A 15,601-nucleotide genomic window follows, 5' to 3' on the forward strand; every position below is an offset into this window, starting at 1 on the left:
AATTGCTTCAAAGAGAATAAAATACTTAAGAATCCAACTTACAAGGGACGTGAAGGACCTCTTCAAGGAGAACTACAAACCACTGCTCAAGGAAATAAAAGAGGATACAAACAAATGGAAGAACATTTCATGCTCATGGATAGGAAGAATCAATATTGTGAAAATGGCATACTGTCCAAGGTAATTTATAGATTCAATGCCATCCCCATCAAGCTACCAATGACTTTCTTCACAGAATTGGAAAAAACTACTTTAAAGTTCATATGGAACCAAAAAAGAGCCCACATCAACAAGTCAATCCTAAGCCAAAAGAACAAAGCTGGAGGCATCACGCTACCTGACTTCAAACTATACTACAAGGCTACAGTAACCAAAACAGCATGGTACTGGTACCAAAATAGAGATATAGATCAATGGAACAGAACAGAGCCCTCAGAAATAACGCCGCATATCTATAACTATCTGATCTTTGACAAACCTGAGAAAAACAAGAAATGGGGAAAGGATTCCCTTTTAATAAATGGTGCTGGGAAAACACGCTAGCCATAGGTAGAAAGCTGAAACTGGATCCCTTCCTTACACCTTATACAAAAATTAATTCAAGATGGATTAAAGACTTAAACGTTAGACCTAAAACCATAAAAACCCTAGAAGAAAACCTAGGCAATACTATTCAGGACATAGGCATGGGCAAGGACTTCATGTCTAAAACACCAAAAGCAATGGCAACAAAAGACAAAATTGACAAATGGGATCTAATTAAACTAAAGAGCTTCTGCACAGCAAAAGAAACTACCATCAGAGTGAACAGGCAACCTACAAAATGGGAGAAAATTTTCGCAACCTACTCATCTGACAAAGGGCTAATATCCAGAATCTACAATGAACTCAAACAAATTAACAAGAGAAAAACAAACAACCCCATCAAAAAGTGGGCAAAGGATATGAACAGACACTTCCCAAAAGAAGACATTTATGCAGCCAACAGACACATGAAAAAATGCTCATCATCACTGGCCATCAGAGAAATGCAAATCAAAACCACAATGAGCTACCATCTCACACCAGTTAGAATGGCAATCATTAAAATGTCAGGAAACAACAGGTGCTGGAGAGGATGTGGAGAAATAGGAACACTTTTACACTGTTGGTGGGACTGTAAACTAGTTCAACCATTGTGGAAGTCAGTGTGGTGATTCCTCAGGGATCTAGAACTAGAAATACCATTTGACCCAGCCATCCCATTACTGGGTATATACCCAAAGGACTATAAATCATGCTGCTATAAAGACACATGCACACGTATGTTTATTGCGGCACTATTCACAATAGCAAAGACTTGGAACCAACCCAAATGTCCAACAATGATAGACTGGATTAAGAAAATGTGGCACATATACACCATGGAATACTATGCAGCCATAAAAAATGATGAGTTCATGTCCTTTGTAGGGACATGGATGAAATTGGAAATCATCATTCTCAGTAAACTATCGCAAGGACAAAAAACCAAACACCGCATGTTCTCACTCATAGATGGTAATTGAACAATGAGAACACATGGACACAGGAAGGGGAGCATCACACTCTGGGGACTGTTGTGGGGTGGGGGGAGGGGGGAGGGATAGCATTAGGAGATATACCTAATGCTAAATGACGAGTTAATGGGTGCAGCACACCAGCATGGCACATGTATACATATGTAACTAACCTGCACATTGTGCACATGTACCCTAAAACTTAAAGTATAATAATAATAAAAACATAAAAAGTAAAAAATAAAAAAAAGAAGTTGTCCATATGGCCATATGCGAAAAAAACACTGGTGAATTACCAAGTGCAAACATAATATAATGTTTATATAAACTTGTACATGTGTACGTGTATTTATGTTTATAAGTATATATGAACATGTGTATACAAATATATATTAGACAATGGAAATATTTATAAGTCCTTATGGGATGTGTGTGAAACAATGGTAGAATGTCACAACAATTGAGAAAGGACCAACTATTTAATATATGATGGTGGCCCAAATGTCAACACTACTAAATGAAATGATCTCTACCTCATGTTAGACATAAAAATATATTTCAGAGGGAATAAACATCTGTATGTTGAATAATAATACTTTACTCTTTTAACAACATAATGTGGGAAATATGTGACATATTTGTTGATAGAATGTCTTAACGAGGTACAAAACCACAAACCAGGACACACAGTAGGTGCTCCATAACTATATATTAAAATAATTAAAAGATAAATCATATGTTTACCTTAAAGTTCTTCAAATCTTCTGTGACTGAAAAATTATTTAAAAAATATTTCAAAAGACATGGGCAACAGAGATATTTTTAACAAACCTAAGCAAATTAATTACAAAAAAGACAACCTAACAAAAATCAGAAAATTGGAAAACGATATAAGCAAGTCACCGAATTAGAAAGCCAAATAGTCAATAAATATTTGCAAAAAGAATGTTCTCACTAGGAATCAGAAAATTACACATTAAAACCAATGAGAGATACTTAATCCTCTTCAGATTGAAAAGGCATTTTAAAAAGTGATAACCTTGAGCATTATTCACAATGTGCAGAGATGAAAACACTTAAAGAGCGTTGATGGGAGTATATTTCATTCAACTACTTTAGAGACCTCATTGCAGTATTCTGTTCCCTCTGGAGTTTCATAGAAAATTGACATCAGTTGGGAGATCTCAGCTGCAGGTCCTCTAGATCCCACTTTTCCAGCTTGTTCTTACTTGTTAATCAACATTAAGTCCAAAGAAGCAGTTTCCTTCACAGTTTCCTTAATATTCTTAGAGATGAAATTGTCAGCAAGGCAAATCAAGAATTTAACACGTGCCCTACTTTGTGTAGACTGAGAATCTCAGGAGACGTCCAGAGACTTAAAGTCCCTAATCTTTCTTATATTTCTCATCCTTATAACATTTGTGGTCTTTATTAGGAAGTATCCGTATTATATCCTGCTTCTTCTCAGATAAGAGTGTTTAAAATTTCTCTATGTGTATCTTGATTCATGGCTTCAAAACCATTTGTCATGTAGAAATAATTCCCTAAAAGTGTGTCACTCTTCAGATTTTAAGAAACATCTGAATTACCGACAAGAAAATATTTCTTAACTTTTTTCAAACCGATACCTTCTTTGATAAAAGAAAAAAAGAGTCAATTCTTTCAGCCGATTTGAAATTTCAAAATAAATAATTACTAAAAATAAATCAAATCATTTGGACAAAGCACCTTTGCCTCAGGAGATTCCAATATGGCCACTTAAAGAATGTCAGTCTTTTTCTCTACTCTCTTTTTAAGAATCGCCTTAGGACAATTCTGTCTTCCATGCTTCAAATAAACATTTTGGCTGGGCACGGTGGCTCACGCCTGTAATCCCAACAGTTTGGGAGGCCGAGGTGGGCAGATCACTTGAGGTCAGGAGTTCGAGACCAGCCTGGCCAACATGGTGAAACCCCATCTCTATTAAAAATACAGAAATTAGCCAGGCATGGTGGCGCATGCCTGTAATCCCAGCTACTCAGGAAGCAGAAGTTGCAGTCAGTCGAGATTGCGCCACTGCATTCCAGCCTGGGCAACAGAGCGAGACCTGGTCTCAAAAAAAAAAAGAAAAAAAAATAGTGTATTTTCATATGCATAAAAGCATTAGGAATTATATATAATTTTACACACAAAAAGGAACTTAGTTATCATACCTGTGGACACAAGCTTTCCAAATGATTGGCTGCAATTTTGACAATTTTAATTCCATCTTCATTTGTTGACATGGAACAAGCAAGATTTGCCACCTTAAATACAATCCAAAATAATGGAAATTATTTTAGATTAGCAAGGAAATGCAGCAACACTTATACTGAACAAGAACATGTACACATTCATCAAGAATCTCAATGACAAATAACATTCTCAAAATCATCACTGGTATCTATTTTATGAAAGAATTCAGAGAATCTATTAAAGCAAATAACAATAAAAGGACCTAGATAATTGTTTAAAATGAGGAGGGACTAGTGAGAGAATCAGTAAACCCTATACAGTCTCTTGGTATCAACATCTAACCCATAATAAGAAGTTATTGTGAGACTGGAAAAACAAAAGTTTATCTGTGGATTGAATGCTAATAGGTTTTTGGAATCTCATATGATTGTGATTTATTTTAAATTTGTAATTGGTTTATTATTTCCCAGAGGTCTATTACTCATATTTAAGTTGCATTAAGTATGACTGTATCTTTATACATTTTGTTTGCATCAAATATACTACAAAGCTGAACAAATACAAGATAATTAACTTCTTCCTGCTCTGGATTTTCCACTACAACTTCATGGGCACTGTTTGACATTCCTGCAGTGCATTTGATTCAAGCATTAGTGACACCCAAATTTCTCTTATATTATTGCTTTTGAAATTTACATTTTCTTCCAACAAAATGAGTGCTGTTTTAATTACCATTATGTCCATGACCTAAATCCAAGGTTTACAAATACTTTCTTCAGACCATGAAAGAGCCATGATGAAGAGTGAGAGGTTATTTTCCCTTCCTCTGAACCCCACTCTTGTTCAAGAGTCTTCTTACTAACACAGTAAGGCTTATGGACAGAGGCAATGTTTTCTCTGATCTACAAAATATATCATTGTCTTTATCATTGCAAGGAGATACTTTATCTAACAGTAATTTTTCTAACTTTTAAAATATCTCTGTCAGTTGTTTTATACTTTAACGCATTGCAGTCTTTCCTGCTAAGATCTAAAATACATCCAGTTGCGGAGAAACCACGCATTAGCCACATGCAGTGGAAATAAACAACATATGACTTTGGATCACTATTTTAAAAGTACCACAAAATGTTATTTAAATGGATTTACAGTCTTCGCTTTTTTATAACATTTCTTTTAATATGCCAATAGTGAAATAACTCCTCGGTTTTCATTCACATATAATGAAATAACAGTCATACATTATTTAACTGTGGAAGGGCATTGCTCACTTTATTAATGTACATGGGGATGGCTTACTTGAAAAGGTCTTTTGTTGGCTTGAAGGTCACAATGCCTCAACTTTCATATCTGACACATAATTAGCACATTTGTGAGTTGTTTGAAAAGGGCAACAGTTTCTGTGCCCCTTTCCACTCCCCAAACCCCAATCACTAAAAGTGAAACTTGACAGTCTAATTGCTTTAATTTGTATTATATTAATTCACACTGCATTTGCAAAAAATACTGACCTGTAAAATTGAGCACTGTTTGTTTAAAGTAAAAAAATAAAAATAAAAATAAAAATCATTGGCTCAATGTGGTCAAATTAGAAGAATGCTGGTTAACCCAAAGCTTAGAAATTATAAAAAACTGCCCCTATGTAGATACTCTTTTATTTTACTTACTTATATTTACTGTATCCTCATTTTCTTCTTTTTCCTTTTGAAAGTATACATTCTTCTTCTGGATATTTGCTGGCCACCAGGCTTATTAAAAGCCAATTAAGTGACTGACATAGTATAGAAATTATGTTAAACATAGTGTGTGTTTATATTAGCAGAATTAATTTTATACAACCCTCTAATGAAAATACAACACAAGTGAAAGTTGTGTTTTCTACTCAAAGTTTTCTGCTCAGTCATCATACTAACACTCTTTTTGTCTTCATGTATTCTATGCCTGCACGTACTTGAACTTCTCCTTACCAGAACTGTTCTGTCAAAGTTTCTAGGTAATAGAGTATATTTCAAGTCATGTGCAGTTTTAGTGTTATTTTGTACAAACAAGGTCGAATTTTAAGATACGTAATATCTGTGACAAAACAGAATAGTGTTAGAAATAAAATATCTTTACATTTCAAATTTGAATGATTTTATGACATATTTTATAATGTTACATCAGTGTGTGAATAAAGCCAAATTTCTTCTAATGATGATTCTTCCTAAATTCTGCATGGCTCTTTAGTCAAGTATGTTCCCAAGAACAGTAGAAATGTAATTCCCTGCTGGTCAAAGAATACAGCCTGAAAATAAGATGTTCTGTAAAAATAGTTTTAGATATTTGGACATTTGATATCCTTTGTGTATCTGCGCAAAATGTGGGCAAAGCTTTGTTGGTATTCATAAGATCTCTGTAGAATGTTTCTGCTCACTGAGGGAAACAAGGATACCGGGAGTTTTTGGAGACAAACAGATTTGGGTTTGAACCCAATTCCTACAGTTAATAAGCTTCTGATCATGAGCAAGATATTAAATTATTTGACCTTGTTTTGTCACCTATAAAATGAGTATGATAATGACGACCTCACTGGGATGCTTTAATTAAACGAGATAATGTATGGGGAGAGTCTGAAGCCTGGTGGCCCTCACCATGTATGAATTGCCTTCCATTTAATCTATCTCTCAACTAATGGAAAGAAAAAGAAAAGAAAAAAAGAAATTTCATACTCTCAGAGGTTTTGTAGAATTAAAGCCTTAGGAGCCTAAAGAAATTTAACAATATGTCTGACCCAAGAGCCACAAACTCAAATGCTTTCAAGAGCCATGCAGGGGATGGGATACAAACATTGAGTCTAGATTGAACTCAGTAGTAGGCTGGGGTTGTGGGTCCCCAAACAAAATGATTATGTATGCCCTACTGAAAGGCACTCATTAAAACGAGAGAAATGAAAGGAAAAACTCAATGTCTTAGCCAAACTAACAGTCTGTTGGCTTACTTTAGTTCACAGGTCACCATTTTGTGACATTTAACCCCACTCTCTAATCTTATATTGTATAAATAAGAAAACAAAATTAAGCAGGGGGATGAAACATACTCAAACCAACCAATGGCAGGGCGACTATTAACTAGCAATATGTGTATGTCCTTTTTGCTACCCTGAAGAAAGTCTTGAAAAGCATTCTGGCATTGAAATGATTGACCAGACTTTTTATTGGTATTTTGCTACACCCTTAACCAAGTCTACAAAAAGCAGAATCTAAATTATCTTAAATAAATGGGACAAAAGGTAGTTATTTAAATTTACACATTTATTGAAAAGAAAAACCTGGGACAAAATGTTCTTTCATTTTTATGAAAGATTAAATTACATCCTTAAAATAATTATCAATATTGTAATAATTTAAAAACAAACAAGAAGTCTTCAAACAGGGATATGTGTCTTGTTATGAGAGGAGAGTGAAGTTTTTTATTAGCATCCCTCTCTTGCAGCTCTTTCCTTCCCACCATTCCTTCTGCCCTCTAAAATGTATGGTATATTCTAGGCCCTTTAAACATGGCTGGCCTTATTGCCCTATTTGGGCTCTAAAAAACATTGTAGATGAAAACGCCTAGCCAGACAATTCCTCAGCTGAACAATCATGTTAATGTTTGTTCCCTTCTTTCTGGTTCCTAGTTCAAGTTCATTTTATTTACTTATTTATTTAGAGACCAAGTCTCACTAGGTCGCCCAGGCTGGAGTGCAGTGGCTCGATCTAGGCTCACTGCAACCTCCACCTCCTGGGCTCAAACGATCCTCCCACCACAGCCCCTCAAGTAGCTGGGACTACAGGTGCGCACCACCACACCTGGCTAATTTTTGTATTTTTTGTAGAGACGGGGTTTCGCCATGTTGGCTAAGCTGGTTTTGACCTCCTGACCTCAAGCAATCCATCTGCCTCAGTCTCCCAAAGTGCTAGGATTACAGCCATGTGCCATGGCACTGACCCCTAGTTCCAGTTCTGTATACTAGTTAGTATGTTTCTGTCATGATTTCCATTTGCTGGACTTTGAGTCTTTTCTTTCACTCAGCAGAGAACATAGTATCCTTCACTCCCTAACCCATGGTTTCAGGTGAGAAATTCCCTGTTGTGGAGCCTGGCTTTGTAGAATCCTGACACCTAGGCTAGTTCTGTCCCTCACTCTCTATCAAGGTCAGGAGGATGATCAGGCTTGAAACAAAAGAATGAGTCACCAGTGGTAGAGCCAGGGACAGCAATGAAACAGATATTTTGAGATGGAAAATTTTCTCAATGACCCTTTAAAAAAGATCTACCATACTATAGGTTAAGTCTGCTTTTCATCATTACTTTGTTCTAATCTGGTAAAGATATTCTATTTTAAATAAATTGAATATCAGAGCATGGTATGTTTTAACGTTCTAGTATTAAGTTTTGTCTGAAATCTCAGGGGCACTTGTAGTGTTCTCAGTCATCTTAGAAAACTGAAATGAAATCATTGTTAGGAATGAGTACACTATTTGGACAGCTGCTTATCACATATCATTCAGTCTGTCACCAAGAAGTTCCCACACAGGTATTTACCTGTAATATGATCTCTCCAGAACACGAAGCAAACCTTGATGTTTGCTGAGATTTTCATTGTCACACATTCATTGTTTATATATTGTTCATATAGTTAATTGTAATATCATGTCACCACGTCTCCTAGCTCTCAATGGGGGAGAAAGGTCACTGTCTCATTTTCATGCATTTTCCCATCTGGCAATTGGTCATGCAACTCTTGTGTAAATACTTCCAGAGGCAGATAATTTATTGTCTTCCAGGGCAGTCTAGTCCCATTGCAGGACAGCCCAAAGTTACAAAGTTACACAAGTTATGAAGTTCTTCTTTATAAGGAGATGAAATATTTCTCTCAACAAATTTCTCCTACTTGTTCTAGAATACAGAATGGCAAATATATTCAATAATGGAAATAAAATGGGGCCTACAAAAAATCCAAATCAATAGTCCTCAACTTGTGGGATAAGAGAGACGGTAAGAGTAATAGAATCACCAGTAAATAGCTATTAAAAAGAAAAGTCCAATTCCCTTCTGTCAAGATATTCTGATATATTAAGTGTGTATATGCATGGAAGACAGAGGTGTAAGGACTGTATAATTAGATTTTTAAAAAGTTCTCCCAGGTGATTCTGATATACCACCTCCCCCATCTCCAACACATACACACACACAGCAACAACAACAACAACAATACACACATGACAACACACAGATACATACTAGGATTTTGGTTAATTTTTATGTGTTTGAATAGAAAGTCTTTCCCGAAGATAAATGTACTGAGGTGAAAGTCTAAAAAAGAATGACCTGAACATGTGTGGGATAGCATAGGAAGTTTAATAGAAAGCTTCACTCATTAGAGGCAAGAAATAATGACTTAAACTTCTACTTGAGAAATAGAGAAAAGGTTAAAAATTAAAATAAGAAAATCAAGTGTAGGGGATATTCTGGCCTTCCATCCAAAATCCATTCCTCCCTTTGGTAATAACACTGATTTCCCTCGGAGAACAGTTCTTTTTCTAACCTAGTGGTGTAAAGTCTTGGTACGACTGTCAATCAAGGATCCTGGTCCTCCCCTAGGTCTAGCCTGGGCATATCCCTCACTTACTAGTGCCACCTACAGCCCTGAATCACTCTTTGTTCTGTCGAATCTTAGCCTTCTTTCATTCTGATTTATGTGCATTACCTTATGTCTTCCATAAAGTCTTTATTTTCTTTTTAAGTAAGCCAAATTTATTTTCCTTTGCATACAACCAGAGAACCACGATTCTTAGTAAGTACTGAGCCAGAAACTTATACCCTAAGAATGTACTAATCTCAGATGGATACTTTCAACAAAGTTGAAAGCTGGTAATGTATAACCATAATTATTTCTGTGAAAGGCAACTTCTTATTAAATGCCTGCCTCTGGGTTTAGTCAGCCTGCATGTCCTAGTGTTAGGAACAAATGTAAGGAAGGAGACAGTCATATCAGTTCCTGCACATAGAGGTAAGTGTCTTCCTTTGATGATCTAATTCTTCAATGTCTATTAGAACATGTTACATATCAGGTACAAGAGAACATCTAATTCTTGAAGAAAATAATTTATCATTTTTGAGTTTATCTTTCAGCAAGCTGCTCATTCTGTTTGAAAACCACCCCTCACATACTCTTTGAAAATCATACCTATACTTCAAGGCCTGGATCAAATATTGTCTCTTCCACAAACTCTTTTCAGATGCCCAGGATCCATATCTTTATCTTCCCACACTCTCGCATTATAGCAAATTCTCCTTCTCTCTAAACTCATTTATGTATCTATCAGATGGTGAGCTGCTTGAGGGTAAAGACGATGATATATTCTTTTAAAAATATTTTCCCATCAAGTTAAATACCCCGAAAATAGCATTTCATCTATGTAAATAAATAAAAATAATAATTTATCTCTATCTGGAACTGAATCATTGTTAATATAAATTACTGTCTATTGTGTCTGAAATTAACACATTTGGTGAATTCTATTTTTTAAAGTCCTGTGTACAACTTAATTTGTTCATTGGAAGCTGTGTCCTTTCTTCCACTCCTTCCTAATAAAAATGCTCCTAATTCTGTACCATATGAATATAAAGGTAAGAATTATTGCTTTAGGTTATGGGGGGAAACACCTGAGAAAAGGAAGTCCTTAGGTTATTAAACTTAACTGCCCCGAGTGGATTTCAGTCTGACTGTGTATATTCATTGGAAACATCAAGATTAGACAAATCTGTAGCAAAGATACAAATAAACAGAGAAAAACTTTGAATATGGGTGTGGAAATAATCTAACTGAAATGAGTTATTTATTTTTAACTTGTATTGGCAAAGGAGACTTGGGCTTCTTTCTGAATTTAGAAATAAATGGCAGTTCATAAAAGCTTGTGAAGAAGCACGAAGAAGGAAAAATGGTGTCTATGGCCCTTGGACACAGTAGTAAGTAGCAAAACTGCAAAGTCACTAGCCAAATCACTGATAGATGGAACACTAGAAGTTCTTCAGGTTGGTAGGAGATAGCAAGAGTTGAATCAGAAACTTAGAGTTTGAGTTGCCACTGAGATACATAAGAAGACATAAACTACATATAGTTAGATGTGTAGTTAAGAGGGGGTCTACAGTAGAGATATTAATTAAGAAGTTACTAGTTTATTGATGGTAATTAGATATGATTATGTGAGGAGAAAAAGTTCTTGGAGGTATATAAGATATTAATATTTATTAGGCAGAAACATGAGGTTACTCCTTCAATGAGACTTAGAAAAAGTGGCCAGAGATAAGAAAGGTTGCCCACAATACTGTGATGTCATGGAGACCAGGAGAAGAAAAGGTTTCAAGAGGATGATATCATGTATCAACTGCTGAGAGGTCAAGTAAGTTATCCCTGAAAATATCCAGTTCAGCCACAGAGACAACCATGCTAATCATTCCTAGAGTGTTCAAGTCAAATGATGATGGTTAAACTAGTCTGACATGAACAGAGGACTGTGTATGAGGTGAAGTAACCCCATGAGTCTTATGACTCAAGGCAGAGAGCTACAGGTCGCCTGGATAATACTCACTCTCTCATTCTCCCATCTATCCATTTTAAAACATTTTACCTCTCAGTAATATCTCAAATCATGTATTAGGTTGGTGCAAAAGTGATTGTGGTTTTTGCAATGGCAGAAACTGCAATTACTTTTGCACCAACCTATATTTTTGCTGTCCTCTACCCTAGTTAAGATTTTGATCAGTTTTATTTATTTTATTCTTGTTTCCAGTTTTAGCTTTTGTTGTCAGCAAATGTTCTTTCTCTACAATATGTTCACATTGCAGCCAACAAATTTTTTCAGATGCAAATTTGGTTCCCCCATCATCACCTTTCCATCCCCACATCATACCCCCATCCCTACTACGTCTTGCAGTCTGGCCCAAGAGTCATCATGTGTAGTTCTTGTTCTCTCTTTGCTTCAGCTATATCAATGTACTTTTATGTATCAATGCTTGCTTCTGCCAGAAAACATCTGTACATACTGTTCTCTGTTGGCCGGAATGCTCTCCTCCTCCCTTTTCACAGCCACCTTCACACCACTTATACTTGCTTAACTGCTATCCATCAGATCTCTGCTCAAAAGTAATTCCTTGGAAAGTTTTTCACCAACACTGTCCTCCACCTCCACACAGAATACCTGAAACTTCTGCCCACCTAAGTCAGATTTTTCCTTCAGAGCATGATTCTCAGTTTATAATTATATGTTCACTGGGGAGATTATTTGATTAGCATACATTTCCCCAGATTTATAAAAGCAGGGACCACCCCTGTATTTGCTCATCATTCAGCCTACAGTGCCAGTACCTGACACACAGTAGACAGTCTATAAATAGTTCTTTGGGGAGTGAATGAATGCATGAATGCCTGAATCAGTATGCTTGAGAATGTATCATCTTCTTGATGAACATGAGATGACAAATAGAAGAAAAATGGGTTTTAAGGGAGGAGTCAGCAGCAGAAATTCAGGACAAGAAATAAAGAGGAATGAAATTTTTCCTTTGAAATTCATTTTCAATATTCTACAAAGGCTTAGACAACTGGACTTTCAAGAAAAGTACTTGTTTTTCTTCTAGTCTGGCCATCATCCTTAACAAGGCTTGGGGGGCAGCTTCTTTCAAGTTTTACCTTCACTTAAGATATCAAATATGGAACTACTGAATAGGTCCCAATTTAGCTTTTAATTTATTTATTTTTAATCAAGTAAAGTAACTCTTAAAGGGCCCAAGCTGGATGCCAAATGTTGGCAAGTGTGGCAGATGGAAAGAGGCACAGTAACTTCCATCGACAAATCCAAGAGCTTCATTGTCTATTTCAGAATGTAATATATGCTCTGCTTCTGATAATTGCAGAAAGAGCTGTGATCTCCCCATGTTGGCACCGAATGACCTCTGGCTAACAAGTCAGCCCTTCTCTTTCTCCTAGTGAAGCAGCGCTGCTCTGCTTCCCTTGGTAGTAATAAGAAATGATTATGAATTATGGGTTCTGTAGAATATTTAACTAATATAACTGTGCTGTAAAAGCACATAGCAAATTTCAGGGAAACAATTTCATCAACTAACAAATATTGATTATGCACCTATTATGTGGGCTGGGAACTGTCAGGGAAATGATAGAAGTCAAAATCAATGAAAGTGAATCCCAACAAGCACAATCTATTTAAAGGGACACGTGAAAGGATCAAAAACTAAAACTCTGTCTCCAAATACTATAAGAAGATAGAGGTAGGTGAACTTCATAGAGATGACTGTAGTAAGAGTGTTACATGGAGACAAATTATTACTTAGGAAATTCATATTCTCTTGAACTTTGCATCTCAAGCTGCTTCCCAAATTTTATGAATCCTCAATCACACAATCCGGTCTCTGATATTAGTTTTGCTTTACCTCTCTGTCTTTGGTCATCCATCTATAAGATGAGGAACAGATTGACTTCATTTCTAGACCTCTTTCCATTTCAATAATTTTGTTTTACTGCTTATGTAACTGATAACAAAATTAGACAGAAATTAGACAAAGGAGAAGAGCTATCAGGCAATGTTCCTATTAATTTAAACATGAATTTGTAGATGAAATATTAGCCAATTTAATTCAACTGTGTAATAAAAAATAATAATAAAGCAAGACAATGTTGTTTATTCCCAGAATGAACAAATGACTCATGACTGAGAGATCTAATACTGAAATTCCTTTTTGAACTGGATATCAATAGATTTTTAAAAAGCATTGATGACAGGTTTATGCCTATTCTGATTAAAGCAAAGCAAAACTACACTAAAAAACAAACTCAAAACCTTAGCAATCTATGAATAGGAAGAATAATTCTTAATCTCAAACAAAATCCAGAAATTTCCAGCAAGTGTCATGCTCAAAATTCAAGATTAAGATAAGCATTCCCACTATAAGTGAGGTTAATCAATATTTTACTCAAGGTTCTAGTAAATCTAAATGAATTAAAAAAGCAATAGATGCAAATATTGTTAACAAATAACTATATTTATTCCCAGGTCTCAAAATTGTCTACCTAGGGAAAACAAGATTATCTGAAAACTGTTATTACTATTGAGTATTCAGTAACACTTCTTCATGCAGAATGAATGTGAGATGAATAATATATTTTTCTATATATTATAAAAGTTTCCATGACAAAATTTGTTATTATAGCAACTAAATATAAATTTCATAGCAGTATATATCTATTGAAATAAGCACAATTATAGATATGCGTGCATATCTATATATGTATTAAATTTTACTTAATGATATAAAAAGAGAATGGAATGAATAGTGAGAAATATCAGATTCCTGGATGGAAAAACTCAGTATTGCAAAATATAATGTTATCTCTCATAAAATTTGTCTATTAAATTTATAGAGGTATACTGAACTTAGGTAAATTTTAATGTGCATCTGGAAGAATATATGAAAGGCTGGCAAATAAGTTTTATAAAAAAGGGGAATGGGCTGGGTATGGTGGCTCACGTCTGTAATCCCGGCACTTTGGGAGGCTGAGGTGGGCGAATCTCCTGAGGTCAAGAGTTTGAGACCAGCCTGGCCAACACGGTGCAACCCCGTCTCTACTAAAAAATACAAAAATTAGCCGGGCTTGGTGGCGCATGCCTGTAATCCCAGCTACTTGGGAGGCCGAGGCAGGAGAATCGCTTGAACCTGGGAGGCAGAGGTTGAAGTGAGCCGAGATCACTTCATTGCATTCCAGCCTGGGTGACAAGAATGAAACTCCATCTCAAAAAAAAAAAAAAAGAATGAAGAAAAGTATTATGTGCCAGTAATTAAAAACACAAAAATTTAGTGTTTTTCAGGGTAATGGTAAAAAATATTGGTGATGGCCCAATTTCCTGCTATCTACTTTCAGGAGAAAAGTGCAATTATGTAAAAAGGCTAGAATATATTACTACATAAAAATTTTTAAATGTCAAAATATTGAAAATAAAGTTAAAATACAAAAGATAGGCAAAAATTTGTTTTTATATTTGATAATAAAAATTATTATCCATAGGCATAAATAGCTCCTAAGTATCAATAAGGAAAAAAGGCCATTAAAAATGGACAAAATATTTAAATAGAGACTTTACATATGAAATATGACTAATAAATACATGAAAAGATTCTCAGTCTAGCTCTTACTAAGCAGGATATTCAACTAAGCAAGAAAATCACGTTTTTTGCTCATCAGATCAGAAATATGTAAAAAGTTTTTGATATTATCCAATACTGCTGAGAATATGGGGACACAACTGGAAGGTAAATGGCCAACTTTTCAGAGAGCAATTTAGTTTCACCTACGAAAATTTAAAATGTTCAGAACTGTAGCAATTCAATTTAATGTAATCTGTCATTCAGAAATACTTGCATATGTGAACAGACTCACAGCCACGTGGAAACTTTATTTGTAAAAGCGAAAATGAATCTAAATATTTAACAGTGGAGAATAAATTGTGTAATATTATGATTCTGTAAAAAAAATACAATGTTATGCTGCTGTAAAATATCTCAAGTATATAATTTTAAGTGAGATACTGCAGAATGGAAAACATGATTCTATTTAAAATTATTTACTTACATGACCAGGTGCAGTGGCTCACGCCTGTAATCCCAGCACTTTGGGAGGCCAAGGCGGGCAGATCACGAGGTCAGGAGATCAAGACCATCCTGGCTAACATGGTGAAATCCCGTCTCTACTAAAAATACAAAAAATTAGCCGGGTGTGGTGGCGGGCACTTGTAGTCTCAGCTACTTGGGAGGCTAAGG

At 35.4% G+C, this 15,601-nt stretch overlaps 1 protein-coding gene across 5 annotated transcripts in view; it reads right to left on the reverse strand.

The window, feature by feature from the left end:
• CTNNA3 (catenin alpha 3) overlaps positions 1-15,601 on the reverse strand; it is a 1,760,513-nt gene that overhangs the window by 710,886 nt on the left and 1,034,026 nt on the right. For 4 of the 5 annotated variants that reach the window (XM_008955790.3, XM_034930660.3, XM_055092884.1 and 1 more), the window contains one exon: positions 3,731-3,823. The exons of the other annotated variant lie outside the window; for it this stretch is intronic. In XM_008955790.3, the coding sequence (XP_008954038.1) occupies positions 3,731-3,823 (93 nt within the window). The remainder of the gene's footprint in view (positions 1-3,730; positions 3,824-15,601) is intronic. 5 annotated transcript variants of the gene reach the window in all.

This window comes from Pan paniscus, chromosome 8, assembly GCF_029289425.2.
Source record: "Pan paniscus chromosome 8, NHGRI_mPanPan1-v2.0_pri, whole genome shotgun sequence".
Lineage (NCBI taxonomy): Eukaryota > Metazoa > Chordata > Mammalia > Primates > Hominidae > Pan > Pan paniscus.